The sequence below is a fragment of the Dryobates pubescens genome, chromosome 3, assembly GCF_014839835.1.
Source record: "Dryobates pubescens isolate bDryPub1 chromosome 3, bDryPub1.pri, whole genome shotgun sequence".
Classification (NCBI taxonomy): Eukaryota; Metazoa; Chordata; class Aves; order Piciformes; family Picidae; genus Dryobates; species Dryobates pubescens.
The window spans coordinates 5,974,570-5,999,830 of record NC_071614.1 but is presented as its reverse complement, the minus strand read 5'-3'; the positions used below and the strand labels follow the sequence as shown (position 1 = coordinate 5,999,830).

The following is a 25,261-nucleotide window of genomic DNA, read 5'->3' as shown; positions in this document are numbered from 1 at the left end:
ATTTAAATGCTAGTTATCTTTTGTGTTGAGTAAGGAAGGAGTAGCTAAGAGTTTAATTTCCTACAGGGAATATAAAGAAATTTATTCATTGAGAAAGCTGTATACAAACATAGTTTTGTGGTCTGGTTGGGTTCTACTACTTGTAATACAGTGGATCTGAGTCATTCCAGCTCATGCTTGCCCCTTGTACACCAGCTTGAGTAGTGTCAATGTGTCCTTCACAACCAGGATGAAAGGGATGGCTTTGCTGGGACACATGAGTGGTCTTCCCATCCTGTGCCTTGGTGTGGCCCTCTGTCAACCTTCTTTAAATACCTTATTTTGTCCCCTTGCTTTGAACATCCTCTATACGGATTTGAGAGTGTGGGAAGGAGGTAGTTGCTGGGGTGGTGCCCAACTTCATATTCACCTCTGGATTGTGGCTGTGCTGGTTTGCTATTAAAACCCAGCTGAATTAATGGATTTTCATTAATAAAAAGAGAGTCTGAGCCTGATTCAAGTCCTACTGTGCCTAATTTCCTTTGCTGATTCCATTTTATCTATGGCAGATGACAGAGAACAGATTATTGTTAATCTTAACTGAGCTATTTGATAGTTGCAGCGCTGGTGGCCTTTTGCTGTTGTTTAGGTGATGTTGTTGAGATAACATTAGAACACTGAAAGCAACACTAAATTATCTGTTGTCTGCTTCTGATATGCATCAAAAACCATTGCTCATTCTAACTGTATTCAGTGCAACTAAGTCCTGAGATACTTCTGCACCTGCTTCACTTGCCTTTTGGCATTTGGATTTTGAAGCTAAATGTTACATGCAGATAGGAGTTTCTATTTATTGATTTGGAATTTATTTAACGAGGGAACAGCAGACAGAAAATGGAAGATGTTCTTCTATAGCATATTAACTGAGGTTAGAGCTCTTCACTCACTGAACTCTACAGCAGAAACTGCAGCAATGTTCTAAATAATGCATAAATGTTCATGTTATACTCATATATATTGACCTTTTCTATTAGGTTTTCTTTCCACAATTGGCTTTATTATCAAAAGAATCCTTCAGAAAGCTTTGTTTTGTACTAGCTTTTGCAAAATGCTTTTAATGTAAAAGAGCTCTAGGTGATCCTGCTTTAGCAGGGTGGGTTGGACTAGATCTCTAGAGGTCCCTTCCAACCCCTGCCATTCTGTGATATTTAATACCATATCTGCCTTTATCGAGGCAGTTTCAGAGGCTCTGAATGGTCTTGAAGGAATTAATATCAGCCTGGATTCCCAGGGTAAAACTATATTAGGTCCTTGCTGAATGTGACTGACATCAGTTATTCTTTTCTCCTGAGGATCAGGAAGAAGCAGTTAGACCTTGTACTACTTACTGCCATAGAGTGGAAGTGTGGATCAGTTACATCCTGACATGCTGAACGATTCAGCACTTCACATCTTCTCTCTGGAATTCTAATTCTGCTTCATCACCCTAGTCCTGGCATGGCTTTGAGAAATGTGATAGGAGAGGTGGTAGAGAAAAAAGGAAGCAGTGTTAGTGCTCTAATTTAATGGCCCACTGAATTTTCATCTCCAAGCAGCACGTGTTTGAGATGCTTTGTTCCATATTTTAGAACAGCATCTTTGAAGGTTTCTACTCGGAAGGTTACAAGGGGGTAAAGCCTCATTTAATTCCTGATTTAACCAGCTTGAGGGCGATTCCTCCAACCTGTTGCACTGGTTAAACCCCACTCAGCTTTCCTGTGTCTCATTTGGCATTGTACTAGGTGAAGGACAGTTACTGCTAAGCATTTCCAGGTTTATTGTGCATAATTTTCAAAGAAAGATTGTGGGGAAAGAAGAATTTGGCAAAAGGCCTGAATTCAAATTAAGCTAATAAAAGCTGATTGCACGTTTATTGAAGCAATGATGTCATGTTAAAAAAAAAAAAAGAAATAGTATCTGTGAGCAATAGTTTGCATCCTGGAGAGAGGTCATCCTTCAAATGAGCTGCTTGTTGAGAAACATGTTTTAATTACATTGCAGAGTCTGCTGTGTGAAGTATCACATCTTGCAGTCTTTCTCCCTTTGCTAAAGCAGAACTTTTCACTGCTTTACAGGGCAGTTTTCAAACATCTTCCCACTTACATTTGTTCACTTAAGTTGCTTCTCTCTCAAGTGTATAATTTTTTGCATGTCTGTGTACTGTAGTACATGTCTAATAATGAGATCTAAGAATTGATATTCTTAAACCTATCATACGCCACATTCAGCTCTTCTTATATAACTTTCAGTCAGAAACAGCAGGAATTTGAGTCTAGGAGGAACACCTGCAGAAACTGGAACAATATTTACAGGCTGTGTCTTGTATAATGCAGCCTTCTAAATATGAAAGTTTCCTCCTGGAGCCTTTCTATTAATTGCTCTTCTAGTGTATGCCAGGGATTCTACTTGCTACTTCTCAAGTGCAGGGGGCATTGAACTAGATGATTACTACAACTACCTGAAGGGAGGTTGTAGCCAGGAGGGGGCTGGTCTCTTCTCTCAAGCAACTGGCACCAGAATAAGAGGACACAGTCTCAAGCTGTGCCAGGGGAAGTTTAGGCTCGAGGTGAGGAGCAAGTTCTTCACTGAGAGAGTTATTCACCATTAGAATGGGCTGCCCAGGGAGGTGGTGGAGCCACCATCCCTGGAGGTGTTCAGGAGCAGATTGGACGTGGCACTTGGTGCTATGGTTTAGTCACGAGGTCTGTGGTGACAGGTTGGACTTGATGATCTTTGAGGTCTCTTCCAACCTTGGTGATTCTGTGATCTTTCTGGTCCTTTCCAACCTAAACTATTCTATGAATCTATGTGGACAATTTGTGATGCTTGAAGTTCCAAGGATCTGTTGTTCTTCCACAAAGGTGATGTGATATCTTTATAGCGTGCACTGGTAACATTTATTTTTTATGATATCAAAATTGTAATTCAAATATTAATATCAAGTGAATGAGTTTTATGGCATCTATTACTTCTGGAAGTTGGCTAATCCCAAAATAATTTTAGCATCATGATTTTTTCTCCATCTAGTGAAAAGAAAATTCAAGTTCAGTCTTAGTAGCTATGAAAGCTGAGTTCAGCAAGGTATTTAAATGTGTTTCTAACTTTAAATGTGAGCATTTCTGTGTGTGAGTTTCATAAAGCTGTTTCTTGGTAAAGAAAAAGGAAGAAACCCCTTTGCTAAATCCTTGGCTTAAAGTGAACAGAAGGTAATTAAATGTTGTCTTTTTACCTGCTTCCTTAGATAATGTTGTGAAGCCTTGAAACAGTCCATCAGATATTATGTTATGGTTAGAGTACTACAAAGTAATGCATCTTTACCTTCAGATTTTATGTATTGATTTTGAGTCTATATTTTGATCCCATTACTTCTTTATGCAACTGTGATTCTATCAATTATATGGATTTCCCCCTGGCTCTGAAAGTATAGATCATTCTTTTGAAAGCCATATTGGTGTGTTAGGAAGTTTTGGAGTTATGAACCCATATGTGAAACAGCAGAAGGGCCGGAGTTATAAATCCTGTGTTGTCAGGCGCAGTGGAAAGCAGATTTTTGAAGTGGAAGATCACAGCTCTGGAAAGATATATGGGGAAAATCCATATGTTCATCTCATTCCTGCTTGCTATATAGCAGGCAATGCATGAATCTGTATTTTCCCTAATGGCAGAGTTACATGGTTAAAGAGTTATAGGACTCCAGAAATGAGTATCAGAAAATGGGAGCAAAAGCTGCAGGCATGGCCTAGTTTTTCTGTGTAAATCTTCTGAAAGTCTATGTGGTGTTTGAATAACTACCCTGTGTTCTCATCCTCTAGAACCTGAATTCTGCCTCCCCATTAAAAGCAGCAGAGACATCTTTACATGGAAAGAGATCTCTGAATAGAAGTTACTTATTTTCCTGCTGTGGTTTTGCACAACTGTGATGTCTGTAGCCTACGTGTGATGGCACAGCTGCTGCCCCAGGAAATGTGGGATGGTGGTCAGAAGCCATAGTAAAACAGGCTTCTAGCTGGAGTGGTGTGAGATACGCACAGGCAGTGGAGGAGCTCTGAGAAGCCTGACAGTGTAACGCATTTTTGCATTGGTTATCACAAGTTGGTGTCTTGAGAGTTTACAGGCAACGAGTCTGGGGGCAGAGGAGTTACTAAAGCAGCTAACGGTTGTCAGATGCAATGAAAGCCTGAAAAGGCCCATGGTTCTGTAAAAGACTTCTTTTTAACCTGATATTTAGACTTTTTAATGATGGGATAAGCAACTGAATTCTGTTGACTGAGCATGGCACTGTGTTGTATACACTGATGCTATTACTTTTAAATCAGGCTCAGTCACTTATGCTTTATGAAGAATTCCTTTAAAATACAATCAAGTATCACAGATACAAGAGGTTTAATAGAATAGAATAGAATAAACCAGGTTGGAAGAGACCTTCAAGATTATCGTGTCCAACCTATCATCCAACACTACCCAATCAACTAAACCCTGCAACCAAGCATCCTGTCAAGCCTCGCCCTGAGCACCCCCAGCGACGGCGACCCCACCACCTCCTCAGGCAGCCCATTCCAGTGGGCAATCACTCTCTCTGTGTAAAACTTCCTCCTAACCTCCAGCCTAAACCTCCCCTGACGCAGCCTGAGACTGTGCCCTCTTGTTCTGGTACTGGTTGCCTGGGAGAAGAGACCAACCTCCGCCTCACTACAACCCCCCTTCAGGTAGTTGTAGAGAGCAATAAGGTCACCCCTGAGTCTCCTCTTCTCCAGGCTAAGCAACCCCAGCTCCCTCAATCTCTCCTCATAGGGCTTGTGCTCCAAGCCCCTCACCAACCTTGTTGCCCTTTTCTGGACACGCTCCAGCAAGTCAACATCCTTCCTAAACTGAGGGGCCCAGAACTGGACACAGGACTCAAGGTGTGGCCTAACCAGTGCAGTGTACAGGGGCAGAATGACCTCCCTGCTCCTGCTGGCCACACTGTTCCTGATGCAGACCAGGATGCCATTGGCCCTCTTAGCTGCCTGGGCACACTGCAGGCTCATGTTCAGTCTACCGTCAACCAGCACCCCCAGGTCCCTCTCAGCCTGACTGCTCTCCAGCCACTCTGACCCCAGCTTGTAGCTCTGCATGGGGTTGCTGTGGCCAATGTGCAGAACCCGGCACTTGGATGTGTTAAATCTCATGCCGTTGGACTCTGCCCATCTGCCCAGCCTGTCGAGGTCCCTCTGCAGAGCCTCTCTACCCTCCAGCAGATCAACTCCTGCCCCCAGCTTGGTGTCGTCAGCAAATTTACTGATGATGGACTCGATGCCCTCATCCAGATCATCAATAAAGATGTTAAAGAGCATGGGGCCCAGCACTGATCCTTGGGGCACACCACTAGTGACTGGCCGCCAGCTGGATGTGGCAGTGTTAGGACAATACTTCTGAAACTGGAACTATCTCAAAGGGTTCCCACTCAATCCTGGAATATATACTTCCAAGCTGTGGTGGTTTTTTTCTGATACAGCTTCAAGCTGTAGCTAAAGCTGCTTGATACCAGGGTTTCCTAGCCTAACTTGCACTTTGACACGTTTATTAACTGCCAAAAGAACGTGTATTTTAGGGACTCTGGGCAGCAGAGTCCTTGACATTAAGTTCACAGAACTTCTGCAAAGCTATCATTTCACATTGTCCTGTATATGTCTCAGATTTAACTTGTCTGCTGTTTACTCTCAGTATGTCCTTGTAGCTTACCCTGATGGCATTGCTGTCACTTACACTGAAAGAGGCCACTCTTTTCCCTGGGCTATGTGGACGTCAACAGTTTCCAAAAATAGTCCCTGTGTTTTGTTCTGCTGCAAGATCTTAATTTAGCTGAGCTTCCTGCCTTAATCATTCCTTGGTGACAGGTTTGCCAAATCCCAGATCCTCGAGCGTGCTCTTACAGCCCCACAACACCCATATTCATTTCTTGCATCCCTGTGTTGTGCTAACATTGACTTAATTTGCTTAATTCAGTCTGTCACTGGACTTTTGTACAGGGCTTGTTCTCTTTCACCTGAATATTTCTAAAATGATAAAGAATGCTCTTAAGCAATTGTGATTTGGGTGGTACTCACAACTGTACTTCAGTGATTTGCTTTTAGTAGGCATGTGGTAAGCCATGAACTTGGGATAGTTTTGGAAGTCTTGTGAAAAGAAAATTAAGATACCATAGAAATGTTGAGGTTGTAAGAGACCCTTGAGATCATCAAGTCCAACCACTCTCCCAGAATTTATAATCCCATCACTACTGCTAAACTCCTACTGCTAAACCATGTCTCTATGCACCACTTCCAAGTATCTTTTTAACATCTCCAGGGAGAGTGACTCCTGCTTCCCTGGGAAATCCATTCCATTGCTTGATAACCCTTTCTGTGAAGGGTTATCCTTTGGAGGCTGTAGGACAAGTCCCATCGACTCTTCCTCACGTTCCCAGTGCTGTTGGCCAGCCCTCTCTTCACTCCCACCCTCCTCCCGCAGGTGGTCAATGGCAGCACTTGGCTTCCTCCCACAGGTTTTCTCCTATCCAAACCATTCTATGCTTCTGTGATTCACTGAGAAGTTCTTCATGCTAAATCTCTCCTCCTTGATCAAACTGTGATAGTCCAGAATAATTTTTCTACAGGACTGATCTGTAGCCAGTTGCTTTAGATGAAGCTGAGGAGGTCAGTTACAGCAGAGGCATTCCAGTATGTTAATCTCTTTTATGCTGTCTTTGTACTTTGGTTACTGGCTTTTTTAATGATTATTGTAAGGCTGTTATCATACTACAAAGAGGAAATGCCTTGTTTCTGCATCTCAGCTCCCCAGATTTCTCAGGGCTAGAGCATTAAGCTGTTTTATGCAACTACTCCCAATGTCAGAAGCTAGTTTGATAATGATAAGCAAAATAGGAGCTGGAAGCTCACTAAGAAGTGGCAATTGCAGGTAGTACATGAACTTGGAATGACTCTAAAACTTCCAAACCACCTGTAAGACTATTAGAAGATACCTCATTATGGGTCACTTTTTAAAGTGGTTTCCAGTGGCAAATTCAGATTGTGATTGTGTAACTGAGTCATAGTGTTCACTCAACAAGACAGTGGCTTAAGTTTGCGTAGCTATGCTTGGCTCAAATATTTCATAACTTACCTGAAAGATTTTAAATGGAAGTCTTGAAATCAAATGGGCCTTGAGTTTAAAAAAAAATCCACTGATGTCTCCAAAACTCATAGGTACAGTAGCTGTATATCTATAATGTTACACTAAACAGTACCAAAGGACTTCTGCACTTCAGACACAGTCACTGTAGCAAAGCAGGAGCTTTGCTCTTCCTTTCCAAGACAGTCAAGAGAGTAGGGGAGAGGACAGAGTTCAGGTCATAATTCTTTTATTCACTTAAAAATCTATTTCAGGGAATAGAAAGATTATAGTTTAAAGACTCTGTCCTCTTACCCTGTGGGGATAGGGAACTAGAGGGAGGTATAGGGTTCATTTTGAGCATACTTTTCCCACCAAGGTAATGAAAGTAGAAAAGAAAATTCTAGCCATAAAGTGTGTGTTAATAAATGTAACACAGTGCCAGCCTGAGAAAAGGAGAGGGGGGTGGGGAAACAAGGCACAAAAAGGGGAGAAAAATACATGATAGGAGAGATTGTTGATAAGAAGGGTAAGGGTATCATTGTGTGGCAGCTTGGTGTTCCTGGACCAGCACATTTTACTAGTAGCCAGGGTTTGCTTAAATCCACCTCAGTTTCTTAAGTTGCACAGCAGACTGTAATTGGTGTCTCTTTGGAGCTTCCTCCTCTAGCCCTTTTGGCAGGATTAACAACCTGCAGGACAGGGCTGTATGGACAGCTGAGATGACCATTTCACCATCCCAGTCCAATCCAGTCCCCTGCAGAATGGTTTTCAATAAGAGATGCTTCTCTCAGGGAGGTGTTTCCTGATTAGTTTTAAGTGTTATTCACTGTCTACTTAACTTTGTTTATTTTAATTTTGCAGTGCTCTAAGTGCTGTGTTTTCCTATGTGGCATATTTTGCATATCTCAAGTTCTCTTTTTATACATTTTGACAATGTACTACTGCAGGAACAGTTTGACAATAAATAAACTTGACTTGATGGTAGTACAACAGCACTGTTACAAATTCCTGCTTTCTGGATTCCAGAGGAGTTAAAGAGGCTTTTGCTGCAATCATATAAAAATTGAAGTGGAAGATCTAATTATGTTGATTAATTTTGAGCCAAGTTATTGGTTGTGTAGTTTCTGTAAGTACTGCATTCTTCTTTATAGAAGTATCTGCTCTGAAAAAAAGAGAAATCATAGAATGGCTTAGGTTGGAAGGGACCTCACTGATCATCTACTCTAATCTCCCTGCCATGGGCAGGGGAGCCTCTCAGCTAGACTTGATTGCCCAAGATCTCATCCAATCTGGCCTTAAACACCTCCAGGGAGGGGGCATCCACAACCTCTCTTGGGCAACCTATTCCAGAGTCTCACTACACTCATACTGAAGAACTTTTTCCTAAGATCCAGTTGAAACATAACTCTCCCCTGGCTTCAAACCATTCCCTCTTGTCCTATTGCTCGACACCTTTATGAAAAGTCCCTCTCCAGGTTTTTTGTAGGCTCCCTTCAGGTACTAGAAGGCAGCCATGAGATTAAACTGTGACCTTATCACTAAGGGTTGTCTTACCTGCTTGTTAATTCAAAAAAGCATGTTTAGTGCTTGAAGAAGTGATAGCATTCATTCCTCTCTGTAATATCCAAGCAATTTCCAAAGGCATTGCAAATTAAAGTGTGCTGACTGTTTACCACTCTTATTTCCTGACTTGCTGTAGGAAAAGTGGTACAATGCCTTTTTTTTTTTTCCCCTTCCCCCTCCCCCCCCTTTTTTTCTTTTTTTTTAAACTTAAGTGAAATCAAAATATGGTATGGAAACTCTCAACTATTAGCATTGAGCATGATGCCAGCGACATGAAATTTATACTTGACTGTGAAACAATTGCATTGGCAGGGGAATGCCAGTACCTTTAATAAGAAAATTTTGTCTTGAGAGATAATGGAAAGAAAAGCCAGACTGCAGTGCCAGATAGACAACTTCTGTTTGCCTTTGCATAAACAACACTGCCTTGTAGCAGTACTGAGAAACTGTCTAATCAGGACACAGTTCATGCAGCTTCCAGAGCTGTTAAGAATTGAAGGAGGTATTTAGCTCCTGCTTGGACCCTGACACCTGCATTAGCTCTCTTTGAAATTCAATACATAATCATACTGAGACACAGCTAGTGAATATTCAGAAGGTCACTTTGGAAAAGCAAAAGATGGAGATGAAGATTTTATTATTTTCAGTTGTTGGGTTGGTTTTTTTTGTTTTCCCTTCAACATTCCAGGCTTGGACCCAAAGTTAAATGTTCCTGCTCCCCTTTGCCATTGAGCATCTCACACAAAGACATGCAGTGGTAGCCCACTGGCACTTAACCCCACCATTTTCAGCTGAGTTTCCTGTAATGTTGCTTTCTCAGCACTGGTTAGGCCACACCTTGAGTACTGTGTCCAGTTCTGGGCCCTTCAGTTTAAGGAGGACATTGAGACACTTGGACGTGTCCAGAGAAGGGCAACAAGGCTGTGGAGAGGTCTGGAGCACAGCCCTGTGAGGAGAGGCTGAGGGAGCTAGGGTTGCTTAGCCTGGAGAAGAGGAGGCTCAGGGGAGACCTTACTGTTGTCTACAACCACGTGAAGGGAGGTTGTAGCCAGGTGGGGGTTGGTCTCCTCTCCCAGGCAACCAGCACCAGAACAAGAGGACACAGTCTCAAGCTGTACCAGGGAAAGTTTAGGCTGGAGGTGAGGAGAAAGTTCTTTCTAGAAAGAGAGTTGTTAGCCATTGGATGTGCTGCCCAGGGAGGTGGTGGAGTTGCCATTCCTGGAGGTGTTCAAGAGGATATTGGATGTGGCACTTGGTGCCATGGTTTATTAGTCATGAGGTCTTGGGTGACAGATTGGACTTGGTGATCTTTGAGGTCTTTTCCAACCTTACTGATTCTATGATTCTCCCTCTGAAGGACTGCATGTTCCATTGGGTTTTTTAGTTTGCTATATCCATGAGTTTTGTTCTACTAAGACAGAACAGACTGGGTTGTTCATTTAGTCATTTTGTGGGTGTTTGTTCTGTGGGGGACCAGCTAATGTTAAGTGCAAACAGTGATGGGTAAACAGACAGGAGCCCAGGCTGCATTCAGTCAGTTCATACTGCCTTGTGGCTCACTGATTCCTATTAAGAAAAAATATTAAATTGGTTTGTACAGTGAATCCTTCATTTAGCTTGCTGATTAAAAAGGTCTGCAATTGAAATTATAAGTTATGACTGACAGGTAGATATCATTCTTGTTTTAACCAAACTACAATGAATTAAACATTAGAAAAAACCTTGTTAGCTCCTAATTGCCAACTTCATTTTGTTTTGAAGCATGAGCTTTGCTAAGAGCTGGTGGTTAAAAAGCTTTTTCAGGTGATTATTTTCCTCACTGCTAAAGAAGAGCACAGCTTTGAGTTCAAAGTTCCTCTCAGTCCTTGAACTATCAGGTAGGTTGAAGTACATACAGTTTAGGGATCTCCACCTTTATAAGCATCTTTCAACTTCAATTTGTTACAGCTGTAATTCTGTGCAAGGTGTCAATAGATCCCCCCTTCATGTATTGAACTCAGTGAGGGAAGTGTGAGGCTGTTTGGATCTAGAAACTATCTGTTCCCAATTTGTTGAGAAATTTCTCCGCAGATGAGTCCAATTATTAAAAATCATTCTGTTAACTGAACGTAACTAACTCGGTGTTCAGACAAAATGTGCTTCAAGTGTGATGGCACACAGTAACTGAGTGGGGGTTTATTAATCTGTGGTTGTTAAACTGCTCCTTTGATTCGCTCTGGGATCTGTATACCTCTGCCTGCTCTTCCCATGCAGTGCTACAGGCTGTGGTCAGGGTGGCTGGAGAGCAGCCAGGCAGAAAGGGACCTGGGGGTACTTGTTGACGGCTGGCTGAACATGAGACAGCAGTGTGCCCAGGTGGCCAAGAAGGCCAATGACATCCTGCCCTGCATCAGAAATAGTGTGGCCAGCAGGAGGAGGGAGGTCATTCTGCCCTGTACTCAGTGCTGGTTAAGCTACACATTGAGTACTGTGTCCAGTTCTGGGCCCCTCAATTTAAAAAGGACATTGAGACTCTTGAATGTGTCCAGAGAAGGGCAATGAGGTTGGGGAGATGTCTCGAGCACAAGCCCTACAAGGAGAGGCTGAGGGAGCTGGAATTGTTTAGCCTGGAGAAGAGGAGGCTCAGGGGAGACCTTACTGCTGTCTACAACTGCCTGAAGGGAGGTTGTAGCCAGTTAGGGGTTGGTCTCTTCTCCCAGGCAACCAGCACCAGAACAAGAGGACACAGTCTCAAGCTGCACCAGGGGAGGTTTAGGCTGGATGTTAGGAAGAAATTCTTCCCAGAAAGAGAGATTGGCCATTGCAATGTGCTGCCCAGGGAGGTGGTGGAGTCACCGTCACTGGAGGTGTTTAGGAAGAGATTGGATGTGGCGCTTGGTACCATGGTTTAGTTGATTAGATATTGTTGGATGGTAGGTTGGACTCGATCTCAGAGATCTTTTCCAACCTGTTTATTTCTATTCTATTTCTATGTTTCATTTCCTAAAGTACACCAAAATTGAAGATACCAATTCTTTCAGATATCTCCAAAGTGTAGAGCACAAAAGATGCCTTTCAGAATGGAGGCAGAAGGACTTGATCAGACAAACATGAAGTTTGGGCTTGGTGGTGTTGGGTTGATGAGTGATCTTGATCTTAAAGCTCTTTTCCAACCATAATGATTCTATGATTTTAGTTGTTAGCTGCTGTCACAGCTGCAGATCTGGTGTTTGTGCCTTTGAAACCTGGTTTTAGTATGTTTCCCAGTTAGCAATTCAGACAGTTCCCAGACAGTAAGAATTCCTTGTGACTTCTCTCCAGCAGTAAGAAGTGTACAAGCTGCAGTGATACAATCTGTTTGAATTAAATCACATTTGATCATAGAGCATTTCTCCATGAATTTATTTGTGCATGCGATTTTGTGTTCTTACTTTGCACCAGTAACCTTGAAAATGAAGTATTCCCTACTATTGCTTCAGTTTCAGCTTGTATTTGGCTTGTGGTATTCTCAGCACTCCACGGAGTGTCTCCTAGTGCTGTTGTGTGCACATGAAGTTTGCTTTTTTGTTTGCTCTCATTTTATTAAGCATATTGGAGTATTCAGTGATGGAAGTACTTTGAAATTACATCTATTATACCACTGGAATAGGACCTGGTTTATTATAAGAAGATCAGAGCATAGCTCAAGTGCTCAGTACATTATCCCAAATGAAGCTTTGTCTCTGAGGGCTGCCATAGCCTTCAACTCTGCCGTTATGTTTTAGCCATTGATTTCCCTTTAGAATACAAATGCCACAATAATACTGCTTGGTAAATGTTTCTTCACTATTGAATAACTGCTTGTTCTGTCAAGGGGGTGTCAAATTCTGTTCCAAATCTGTCTGTCATGTGTTACTCCCTTTACATCTATCAGCAGAGATGAGCTAAATGAGCTTGGTAACTCAGTTGTGGAGAAAGTGCAGATTGTAAATCAACTCATCGGGAAGGAAAGTAACTTTTCAAAGCTTACTTGTTTACATATCTTTGATTGCAGCAGTTCCCAGCACTTCCAGAGTAAGCCTCACTGCTATTGGAGCCATTCTATGAGCAATACATGCTGCTCATGCTAGCCCTATGCTTGCACATTCTGCTCTGTCCTGACAGTGCTGTTTCCTCTTCACATCCTCCCATCAAAGACACCGGCAGCTCCTTTTTCATCTCCTGGGGCATGAAGAACTTTCTCTGAGGAGAAAGTTATTCACTGAGAGAGTCATTCATCATTGGAATGGGCTGCCCAGGGAGGTGGTGGAGTCACTGTCCCTGGAGGTGTTCAAGAGGGGATTGGACGTGGCACTTGGTGCCGTGGTCTAGTCATGAGGTCTGTGGTGACAGGTTGGACTCGATGATCTTGGAGGTCTCTTCCAGCCTTGGTGATACTGTGATACTGTGGTTTGTCCCAAAACAACTGAACAATGGAGAGGGACAAATGAAAACCAAATATGGAGGCTGAAGGGGGCTGTGTGCTGGTAAGCAGTGTGCTGCCTAGATGAGACTGAAGGAAGCTCTTAAGAGAGCTGGAAAGGCTCTGTGCTGGAAAGTGCCTGTGATCTGGGAGATAAAGACGTTGCAGAGGTTAGCCAGAGGCTGGTAAAGGATATCTGTCAGCAGTGGGCTTCACAGATGATTATTTTAGAAATATTTTCATTTTAAAATCACTTGGTTTTATATTTCCTGCCTTTTTTTCCATCTATTACAGGAGGAGATAGCTACTAACAATTGGGGCATTTGCCCAGCGTTAAGATCGTAAAGTTTCTGTATGATGCATGAGATGTGTTCTTGTAATTCGATCATCCACAGCATTTGTTCAGGGTGTGAATTTGGGAAACAGTGACATTGAGCTGCTTTGTGAGGTGCTGCACTTTTGATGTGCTGTTTATAAAATATCAAGTTATAGAAGTGCTGATAGAAGAAGAACATTGATAATGGGCTGAAATTCCCTGTGTGCAGCTGTAGACAAGAACTGGTGGGAGACAGAAGATACAGAAGCAGTGGCAGCTGTACTGTAAAGATAAGCAACTGAGTGATTGGGTGCTTGAGAAACAAATAGGTGCAGTCATTGCAATGAGTATGATTTTGTGTTGAGAGTTATGTAGTTCCAACTTTGCATTTCAGGCAATATTTTAACAGTAAAAGCTTTTGTCACAGCACACACAAAGTTGCCTCTCGCCAACTTTTCTGGAGGAAGCTCTGAGTGTAACTTTTCTGTGGGAACCAGAGAAGTTAGTTTAGTAGGAGATGGATGTCAAGACAGTGTGTGTTTGTATATTCTGTGTTTCCTATTTTAATTAAGCATGTAAGGGGAAAAAACAAGCATCAGTAAAGTGATTGACAGGTAAATTCACCAGTGATCAACAGGTAGTGGGAGACAACATTTATATGCAATGAAAGGCAACAAAGCTGGTGAAGGGTCAGGAGAGCAAGTCTTACGAGGAGCAGCTTAGCAAACTGGTCTTGTTTAAGCTGCAGGAAAGGAGACTGAGGGGAGATGTTGTTGCTATCTCCAATTCCCTGAAAGGAGGCTGTAGTGAGGTGGGTGTTGGTCTCTTCTCCCAAGTACCTAGTGGTAGGAATAGAGGAAATGGCTTCAAGTTGTGCCAGGAGAGGTTTAGATACTAGGAAAAACTTCTTTCCTGCAAGAGTCTTTAGGATTGCAATAGAGACCTTACTTCTTATGAGCACTTGGAGAGCAGAGATAGCTCTTTATTTGATCTCAAAGCACTAGTGAAGCTGATAAGAAATGAATGATGATGGGTCTGTTTTAAATTCCTGCTTTGTGACAAAGGCAACCTAGGCTCACTCCACTAGAATTTCATCTAGAGCAAAAGCTGTGAATCAGGCAGAGCTCAGGAAACAGAGAACATTAACCTCATACGTGTGCGTGGGCTTGGGTTTAATACAACTGCATCCAGGGCAACAGGAGAAATTAGGAGACTTAATTAAGAGACTAAGAGGTTTTATTATTTTTATTATTACTATGTGAGGTATAGATTTTAGATTTTAATTTCAACTTGGGCAAATGGGGAAAATTTTGTTGAAGCTTTGAGTACTATCTGCGCAAACAGTTGCGAGCGCACAATTAACACAGAATGGCAATAAAATGCTTGATGGAGAGGATTTTGTTACAGGTTTAATTGCTGCAGTCATTCAATGAAATGGCTGGTTTGCCCAGGAAGTGTTTCCTGGAAAAGTTATTGGCTGATGCAGGAGTATTTCTATTGCAGAACCAGCAGCGGGATACTGTTGTTATCCTCAGACACCAGCCTGTTCCAGTGGCTTTATCTCATAAACAAATGAATGCATAAGTGTGCACTGGGATGAATACACTTCAGTAAAGGCCAGGCAAAGTAATAATCACAGGATTTGGTGTGACATTTTGCCAGCACTCACACATCTTCCTGACTTTTCTAACATTTGGGTTTGGTTTTTTTTTTTTTCAACTCACAAATATCTCTGCAGAGTGGGCACACTGGTAAATGACACTGGCTTCTTTGCAGAGATTAGGTATGCTAATAAAATGTGAGACAAAAGGTATTGATGCCTAAGGGGCTATAATTAGGGGGAGGCAGGGACTAAGAAAAAAGCCACAAGTTTTTTTAGAAGAGAAAAGGTATTCTAAAGAGCAATACTTAATTGTCTCCATTTCTGTTACTTTATAGTCTATTCCAAAAAAATTCAGAAAAAGAAGACATTTCCATTTGCAGTGAGCAAAGTAAGTGGAAGGGAGGAGGTTGTGGGAACATAAACACTGCTTTGATTATATTTGATGGAAGCTGGTTGTGTACTTGGTAAGAACCAGGAGCACTTTCTGACACCTTCCTCGTCCTAATCCTGTTGTGACTTGGATAATTTCCTTTTTAAAGCAATCACTATAACTGGACCTAACAGAAGTGCAGTTGCTCAGCTCAGACAGATAACTTTTATGGGTTTTGATATCTATTTTTTTTTCATTCTAATGAAATCTCTCTCTCCATTTTAGACAAATATCGCTTGCTGTGCCATAGCACATGGATTTCAGGACCACCTGTGAAGAGGTAGGATCAGCTATTTCTTCTTCTCAAACAATAGTAGAATCAAAATTGGTGAACTTTTAATCCTTTTTATATGCAAAATCCTTTTTTCACAGTTGTTTTTTTCCCCTGAAAGAAGATGAATTATATAATCAAGTACAAGTTATTCAGCTGATCACTTTATGGTTACAGACAGGCTTTATAGTAGAAGATGAAAGAATTTGCCTGGGTGTATTCATCTCTAGCCCTCACCTCTGTCCTTTCCAATTTGCCTCTTTAGGCACAATGTAGGTGCAGGCAACTGTGTTTTGTGTGAGCTTTGCTCTTAGTGAAGTGTTTATATCTGAAAGCCTGTACGTGGGGGAAAAAAAAAAATCAATGGAGTCAGAAACCTGTCTGGCACTGTTCAGCAAAATCAAGAGTGAAATGTAGAAGTATGGGAAGAGGTAAGTGGGGAGAGCAGGGAAGCTGTGAAGATGACCAAGATGAAAAGCAATTCCATTCTGATTTGATGAGGTAATAGAGTGGGGTTTTTTTTGCTTAAAATAAGTATAGCTTCATAATGTCAGTGGAGAGTACTTCAGTTTCCCCCTACCAGAGGTGTGAGAAGTATTTTTTTTTCCTGTGTTCATACTAACTTTGCCTGAAAGCAAACGAGATTGATTTGTAGATATTAAAGGGGACATCTGACTGACTTTGTGATTGTCACTGGGCAGATTGGTTTAGTGCATTTTCACAACTTCAGATCCGTTCACGCCAAACTCTTTCCTGAACACCTCCAGGGGTAGTAACTCTACCTCCTCCCTGGGCAGCCTATTCCAATGCCTGATAGACAAGGGAAGGAGAGGATGACTCCACCCATCTTAAAAAGTACCAATAATTTGGAGGTTATAAGGAAGCTGCTTTAGCTTTGAGATGAATACAATTAAATGAAGCAAATTCAACCCCAGCTTATCTACTTTGTGTAAAATGAGCTGTGTGCCATTTTTCAGTGGTGTCACTTCCAAGAAATTCTGGGAACTGTTATCTACATCTTTCCTCCCAAGCTAATCAAAGTTAATAAAATATGGACTATCATCCTACTTTCATCAAAAAATTCTGTCTAAATAAATCAGCATCAGCCTTATGCTTACACATACTGTAATTTTTAACTCAAACTTCAGCATTGTCATTGTTTCATCTACTTTGAGTTTTGTTCTGGGGAAAATATGTTGAGCTGCATCTGAAAGCCCAAGAGAGAGGAGGTCGTTGCAGCTCTGTGTGCTCAGATCCAGCTAGTAGGGAGAATGCAGATGTATCCCTGGCAGGCAGATGCATCCCTGACAGGCATATGCACACAGAGCACACATATGCAATACAGGAATCCATTTAGATTGCATATGTGGATATTTATGTATTTCAAAACGTGGTTTTAATGGTGTCAGGACAGGACTTCATGACTGTGGTGGTGTTAGGTCAATGATTGGACTCAATCGCGGTGGTTTTTTTTCCAACCAAAACAATTCTATGATTCTCTATATAGGTACTTATGGGTATGACCAGTCACACAGGTGACTTACCCAGAGAGCACCTGACTCACACAGCACCAACAGCCTCATCCTGCTCCCTTCTCTGTCTGAGCAGGATGGAGACCCCCTTGTGAGAATACATTGCGTATGTATATGCAGTATGGATGGCTCTGGCAGAAGGGTGTAGACAGTCTGCCCAGCCATTAGGGCCCCAGTCTTCCCAGTTGCTGGCCAGTACTGATGCTTTCATGCATGCAAGACACTGAAGTGGTCTTATCTGCTTCTAGGTATCTGCACATGCCCTTTGTGCCCAAGTTCCTACTGCAGGTGTTATAGTCAGTGGAGCCCAGTGATCAATTCAGTTCTCCCCAAACCTGCTGCTCAGCTCAATTTCTCTTCTCTTTTTATTGTTGTTGTTACAGGCTATTACCTATAACAAGCATTGACTATAACCACCTATATGTAGACAGGTCCAGTTTGGTGTCAATCTCAAGATGATTCTGATGATGTTAATGATTGTTTTCTCCTCCTCGGCAGCTTATCTGTAGGATGTGCTGCTTTTCAAAGCATCTTAAAGTAGTTTTATTCTGCAAGAAAATACCTTCTGTGCTAGAAAATTCAAATGGCACTACACAAAGATGAGATCTTACAGGTTTATTTTGGTTTAGAGGAAAACTAGCAGTTAGCCAATAATGGGAAGGTTATAATTGTTTTGGATTCCGTGCTCTTTTTCCTCCCTGATCAGCAAATGCATCCATTGTACTGGTTCTTGTATTTCAACAATTTCTAAACCAGAAGGCTATCCAGCTCCTCTTTTAGCCTTTATCCTGATCTTTCTGAACTTTACAAGAGCATAAATCATAGAGTCACTGGGTTCTTTAAATGCTTTCCTGTACTCACTTGACCTTATTCTATATTCTGAAAACTATCTCTTGGAAGATAACTTCAATCTCTGACATCAAATACTGTCCTCTGCAGTGAAAATACTCTTCTGATGAAATTGAAGACTTGGGATGATTATAAAGCATTAGAACATTTTCCTTCTTAGATACTGGAAGGTTTGTGGGGGTTTTTCAAGTGGGAAATTTTCCATGTATTTTATGACCAAGCTGCATAAGCAGCTTTATAGCTTTTGAGATCTTATCCTTGTTTGGTATTAACTTGGCTGGTGTTTTTTTTTCCCCTCATGTAACTTCAAACTTTCTTAACTTTGTAAATATCCCATATATTTTCATGCCTTTCAAGGATTGTTTTGAATGGGTAAATTGTTTGTCCTCTGCTTTATGAATCTTATGAGCATTCCTGTAGGCTTCACAAACTTTGCCTTGTTGTTCACAGATCTAGTGACCTCTGTTTCTGTATCCATCTTGTTGAGGAATTTTTGCCTGCCACAGATTGTGTTTTAATTTTTAAGCAGTATTTTGACTCCCTTGTGACTTTCTTTCATAAATTTATTATGTATTATTTGGGACTATTTCTAGTCTCCTTTTATGTCTTTTTTTTAGCCTAAAGCTCATAATTTCCTTTGTTTATAAATTCTGTCCAAATGGCAGTGCTGGGATTTCTGATACCGTGGACTTGTGATTGCCTTCCCTCCCTTCCCTGCCTTCCCTGCCTCTTAAATCCATGTTTAACTCAGAATGCAATCCCAAAATGGAAAATGACTGGCAATTTACAATGTCCATGAGAATGTAACGAATTAAATCTGAAGAAACATGCATGTTCTTGCAATGGCCTTCAATTTTCTGATGTCTTGCCTCTTGACCTTGACTTTAGTAATGATATAATCTAGTCCCAGTAAGGTCACTGGCAGTTCAGACATAAAAGCTTGTTTCCTTACAGCATCAGAAAATGAACATTTTTGCTCTCAGAAAGTGACTTAGTTCACTAAGAAGCTCATATATATAAAAAGATGTCTATTTTCCAAATGTCTAATTTACATATTGAATTAATCAGACTGTACCAAAGGAAAAAAAAACAACCCAGCAAATCCTCTGTAAGACTTTATTCTTTCCAGAAAATCCACCTGTGAAGAGCACCATAGCCAAATACCTGCCTCCAAAATCAAAGGAAAAAGATTAAGTCCAAATTCAACATTTCCCTGCCGTTCATTCAGGCTGGAGTGTAACATTCATGTGCAGGAGTGGGCTTTCTATCCTTTGTATTGGAAAAAGTTGGTATCTGATAGAAGAGGCTCTGAGTGACAAGCTGCACACATCCCTGTGTGTCTGGGCTGCATTCCAACTGTTGACAGTGTAAATGCTTTTCACTTACGCTAGCAACACCTCCACAGAATGAGTAGCTGGACCGTTTAAGAAACATCCTTTATGTGGTTCTGACACATATTCCTACCCCTTGTATTCATTCCCATTACCACCTTAAACCTCTGATTCGATTTCCCTTTTCATTACTGTAATTGTGATTATAAAGCAGTGGCAGGCGTATCTCCCAGCACTCAGAGGTCAGCCTCAGTTCAAATTAAGCATCCAAAAATGTAGCTGTTCATCTCAAGTGAACTACACACATATATCTAAGGCAGTTTCTGCAACCTATTCTTCTTACTGGTATCAAATTGTGGATGGCAGAGATACATTTCAGGACTGAAAGTCATGAGGTCTGTGGCACCAGCTTGGACTCGATGATCTCTCAGGTCTCTTTCAACCTTGGTGATTCTGTGAAGAGGTTTAATTTCTTTTAGGACATATCAGCCAAAGCAGAAAGTTAAAATTCAGGCCACCATGAATGAAAGAAAATGCATTGAGATCTTTTTCTTTTCATTCTCTTCCTTTCTTCAACTCATTCATGGACTAAGCTGCTCTGGGATATCTGTTGGAAGTCTTCCCACTGATGTTAACCTAGAATCACAGAATCACCAAGGTTGGAAGGGATCTCAAAGATCATCAAGTCCAACCTGTCACCACAGACCTCATGAGTAAACCACAGAATCACCAAGGTTGGAAGAGACCTTAAAGATCATCAAGTCCAACCTGGCACCACAGAGCTCATGACTAAAGCTAACCAAATTAGTTTATTATCATGAGGGAAAAGAAATAGATATCCTAGCATAAACAAAAAGTGCAGCCATCTCTTGAAAATTTCCACTGCAGAGTATTTAAAACTGCCTGAAATGCTGAGTAAGTCTCCACCAGAACAAACTTTAGAATGCCAAGGAAAACAACAAATAGGGAAAAATGTGAACTGGAAAATTTTTAACATAAAGCTTGCCAGTAGCATTAGTTAGGCCAGATAATATAATATATATAATAATATATAGGAAGTCCTGAAGGAAATTGGCTTTGAAATCAACAGGTAACTGTAAAGATGTGTCTCATACAATAGTAATTTTGCTCAGTGTTTGGGAGAGACTCTGCTGCTAGCAGAAATGCACAAACTGTAACTTCCATGTGTATTTTCTCTGAAATTAGGTATTTGTGAAGGACATAGATATTGTACCAACTTGTTCTTGGTATGCAGTGCTTCTAAATTCCTCTTAGGGATGTTATTAAGGGTCAGATCTAACACACAGTCAATATGCACAAATGTGCTCTAAGTCAGGGTCTAATGGAAAAAGGTTTTCAAGTAGCCTTTCTCACTGCCTTGCTGCTGCTGGTCTGAGTACAGCCACACTCTTTGTAGAAGCAGCCTGCCTTGAGGGCACTGCCAGCCTGTGCTGGTCTCTGATAGTGATCTGAAGTAGGAAGTTGAACACAAACTGATGTGGCAAAGCAAAGAGGGGTCAGTGTTCAGCCCCTCTGTAGTTACATTAGTTCAGGAACAGCAAGCAGTTTCTAAACTCCTGCCAAGGACATCAGCTCTTGCTGCATCAGCATTCTTGTCTAACCCAGCTTGAAAAGTTGTAGAGTGAGATGACAGAGACAGAACAGTTCAGGTACAACGTTCACTGCATCTCTCACCTAGGTGCTGTTACCTTCCTTCATCACTGCTTGTGCTTGAACTCACCGACTCCTTTCCCACGTGGAAACGCATTCTTTCACCACTGCCTATTGTTTCCATATCTGTTCTTCAGCCTACCTCATCTGTTTCATAAACATGGGCAACTTCTGACAGTTTTCTTGCCCTCTTTACAACAGCTGCCAAGTTCTTATCAACAGGATGAAGAAGGTAGAGAGGTACAAACGTAAGCAGGGTAATGTTCCTGGCCATTTTGGCTGAAACAAAGTCGGGGTTTGTGGGTTTAGCAAGCTGTTACCATCTGAATTGTGCTTCTCTATTCCTGTCTGCTGTAAGGTGATGCAGTTTTACATATACTTGAGCACAGCAGAGCTGACAGTTGCAGTGGCTTGGCTGACATGCCGTATGCTGGTTTATTGCTGTAAATCAGAAGGAAGGGCAAGACTGCCATATTTCTGCAGGAGAGAGAGCTTTTAGAAGTGGTAGATGTTTGTAGAGTAGCCCCTTTTGTTTGCCCAGAGTTATTTACAGCTCACTTTGTCCAAGTTCCTTTGTCACTTACTGCTCACTTCACAACTCCATGGAAAGAGCAGTCCTTGTATTCTGTAAAGCACAAGTTGTAAGGAAAGGGCCAGGCCAATTTAACTGTTTTACATTCCCTTTATTTTAATGTCATAATATTTTATGTATGATATGAAAAGAAATACTTCAGTGGTACTGAAAACTCCTTTCATGACCCATTTATTTCATTTCTCTGTCCGTGCCAATTGGTTGCTATCTCATAGAATCATAGAATTGTTAGGGTTGGAAGGGACCTCACGAGTCATCTAGTTCCACCCCCACTGCCATGGCTAGGGACACCTCACACCAGATCAGGTTGCTCAGAGCCACATCCAGCCTGGCCTTAAAAACCTCCAGGGATGAGGCTTCTGCCACCTCCCTGGGCAACCTGTTCCAGTGTCTCACCATCCTCACAGGGAAGAACTTCTTCCTAACATCCAATCTGAATCTCCCCATTTCTAGTTTTGTTCCATTCCCTCTAGTCCTATCATTACCTGACACCCTAAAAAGTCCGTCCCCACCTTTCTTGTACTACAAGGATGTATGATATGACCAGAGCTTCCACTGACCTCAGTCTGAGTTCAGTATGTGGAATTTTTCTTTTTTTCTTCTCTTTACTTAGTTTAGAACAAGAGTGAAAACGACTTCAGAGCCACTTTCAAAGTTATGGCTGAGTTACACACATTTGCCACTGGTGTCCAAGGGAAAACAATTTCATAAGTTTGAGCGTTGAACATGGAGCAGAAGTGACAGAACAGTTTGTCAATGGAGAACATTGTATAGAGCTATTTAAAGGTTGTCCTCGACCTTTCCACCTCTTCTAAAGCTTCTTGAGAGCAATTTAAACTTTTCTCCTGCCAGTTGCCTACAGGCAGTTCCATATTTGTGTTTGTTCTCTCCAGGCAATGGATGTATCAGAGCACGTTATGGAGAGATCTTCCAAATCCTCTTTTAACCTCTTGTCTGAGAAAGAGCCCTCAGATTGAGCCAGGTCAGCCTTGGCAGTTAAAATTCACAGCAAGACTTTTGTTTCCTTGATCTTGTCTGACCTGAATGAAGACAGTGGGAGTTTTGATATTGACACTGACTCCAAGTTTTTAAATACTTTTTATGTAGGATTTTTTTTTTCCCCCTGAGATACATGCATACAGATGTATCTGTAGCCATGCAAATAGGTGTAGGTGTGTCTACTACTGCTAAACTACACATTTGTAAGCACATTTCTTATACCAGCAATGTTCTACCAGCATAACTTTCATCCATTTTATGAAATGATGTATGAAGTGCTATTTTTAACACAGCTTTCTGGGGGGAAGTAATAGATACTTCAGGTGCTTACATGTACAGACTTTTTCACTGCTCAGTCTTATGTATAATGCCCACAAAGGTAGCACAGATAGGTACTACCACAAAGACACTATTGCATTGTTGGAAAGTCATTTATTGTATGCTGAAGAATCCTACAGACCTCTTCTCATAAATGCAAAATACAGAAGTGGGGTAAGAAGCAAGTTACTAGAGGAAGTTACATTTTTTTCAGTCTCTTTTGTTTTAGTCTTAACTTCCTTCTCATGTGAAAAGGACCTTAAAAGCCTAAGTCAGTGTTATACTCACAGTTGTACCTGAGAGAGCCTACAGTGGGTTCGTAGAGTGATCTGGATTGGAAGGGATCTCCAAAGGTCATTCTGCAGTCAGCAAGGACATCCTCCACTGGATCAGGTTGCACAGAGTCCTGTCAAGCCTCACCTTGAATATCTCCAGGGCTGTAGGCTGTTAGTGCCCAAATCTGTCTAGTTTGGAAGTGTTACTTTATACACTTTTGAGTTAAAAATGGTGTAATATGTGAAACAGTAGCTTTTATTTCATGTCCAAGTGAGGCATCAGCATTTAATACAGACATGGAAAGAACATCAGCTGCTCTGAAGCAATTTGAAAGGAGTTTCCCAAATTAATCATGGGCAGAATAATTCCTTACTATTGCAAACCCTGCCTTCAGTAGTTACTGCTCTAACCATTGTTCTCTTGTAGTCTGAGCCCAGTAAATAAATAGACTGATCTTTGGAAAGAGTTTGGGATATTTTTTGGTGTATTTATGCTAACTGTACCTGTTTCTCAGCTGTTCTGTTTCAAAGTTTCACTTCTAGCAATGCAAAGTGCTAACTGAGAAAACTTTTTTTTCCCCTTTATTCCTTTCTTTGAAGACAAAGACAGGGATTTGTTTGCTGCAGGATGGTAACCAGGAGCCTTTCAAAGTGCGACTGCACTTAGCCAAAGATATTTTGATGATCCAGGAGCAGGATGTGATCTGTGTGTCTGGTGAGCCTTTCTATTCTGGTGTAAGTAGTTTTTATTTTTTCTTTAAGATGTATTTTACACCAAGCAAGAATGCTCTGTGTGTATGTGTGCACAGCCTACCCCCATGTTCTGATATTTCATTTTATCCTTTTGCCACTGTGTGTTTTAATATCATCTGTTGAGAGTAGATCTTAGCAATACTCATCCGAGAAGCAGCAATAAGTTGTTACATGCATGACCACAGCATTTTTTTTTTCTCTACATTTCCCACTGAGTATGGTATGAGTGACAAAAGCAGTGATTTTTGCAGTGAATACAGACATCTCAATGTACTTGCATACCTGAGTATTGTCTGCAGAGCTGATATGACACCTTATGGGTAACTGTTACGGCAGGGCTTTGCTGGTAGATGAATTATCTGCTGTCTTCTGTTGCTTAGGTTGCTTCATGTGGTAGCACAACACCAGATTTCAGCATGCTGCAAGGTCACTAGTTTTACCACCACATCACGTCAATAGTGTGATTTCTGTATTACTCTTGTACACGATGTGTCGGATTTCTTGTTTAGGCATCGCAGTGCAGTTTGTGGATAAGAAACTAAGCTTTGTAGACAACTATTTGGAAGATCTGTAAAATGTTGTCTACAACAATACTGGAGGTTTTGGACTGTTGCAATGCTAAGTTTTCATTTAATTCAAGGAGATGGCTAAGAAAAAACAGAAACCATTTAGTCTTAATTTCTATGGACATTTTTATAGCTGCTGTAATTATATTTTGTGGAGTTATTTTTAAGATTTATGGGAAGCTATCATAAACATTCTGCTCTCCCTTTGAGCTAAATAAAATTATCATAGGATTTCATGTTAAATCTTTTGAGGAATAGTAATGTAGTATCTGTTTATGCAAATGTTATGTGACTGCTATTCTTTGTCTGTTTTATTAATTAATTGCTGCTGTTACCACATCCCTGTATCTCTAAATACAAGTATAATAAAAAGCAGAAACCAGAAATAAATTGGTAGGGTTTTAGCAGTGCTAACAGTGTAGAAGATTAATGGAAAAATGTATAGAAGAATCCATCTTATTGTTATGAACATCTCAAGGTGAACAGCTCTGAGTTTTTTCTCTGATACAAGTGGAGCAGGCTGCCTGCACTGTCTCCATACAGGCTGGGTTTATTTGCATGACAAGTCTGATGTTGCCTTCTGACAGTTTCATGCTGTATAAATACAATTTATTAATAGAGGT

The 25,261-nt window shown here is 41.2% G+C and overlaps 1 protein-coding gene across 7 annotated transcripts in view; it reads left to right on the top strand.

The window, feature by feature from the left end:
• SNTG1 (syntrophin gamma 1) overlaps positions 1 to 25,261 on the top strand; it is a 265,420-nt gene that overhangs the window by 127,535 nt on the left and 112,624 nt on the right. For 5 of the 7 annotated variants that reach the window (XM_054179614.1, XM_054179616.1, XM_054179619.1 and 2 more), the window contains exons 2-3: positions 15,707 to 15,761; positions 23,920 to 24,054. In XM_054179614.1, the coding sequence (XP_054035589.1) occupies positions 15,735 to 15,761; positions 23,920 to 24,054 (162 nt within the window). In that variant the 5' untranslated portion in view covers positions 15,707 to 15,734. The remainder of the gene's footprint in view (positions 1 to 15,706; positions 15,762 to 23,919; positions 24,055 to 25,261) is intronic. The other 2 variants (XM_054179618.1, XM_054179617.1) reach the window with 1 other exon arrangement.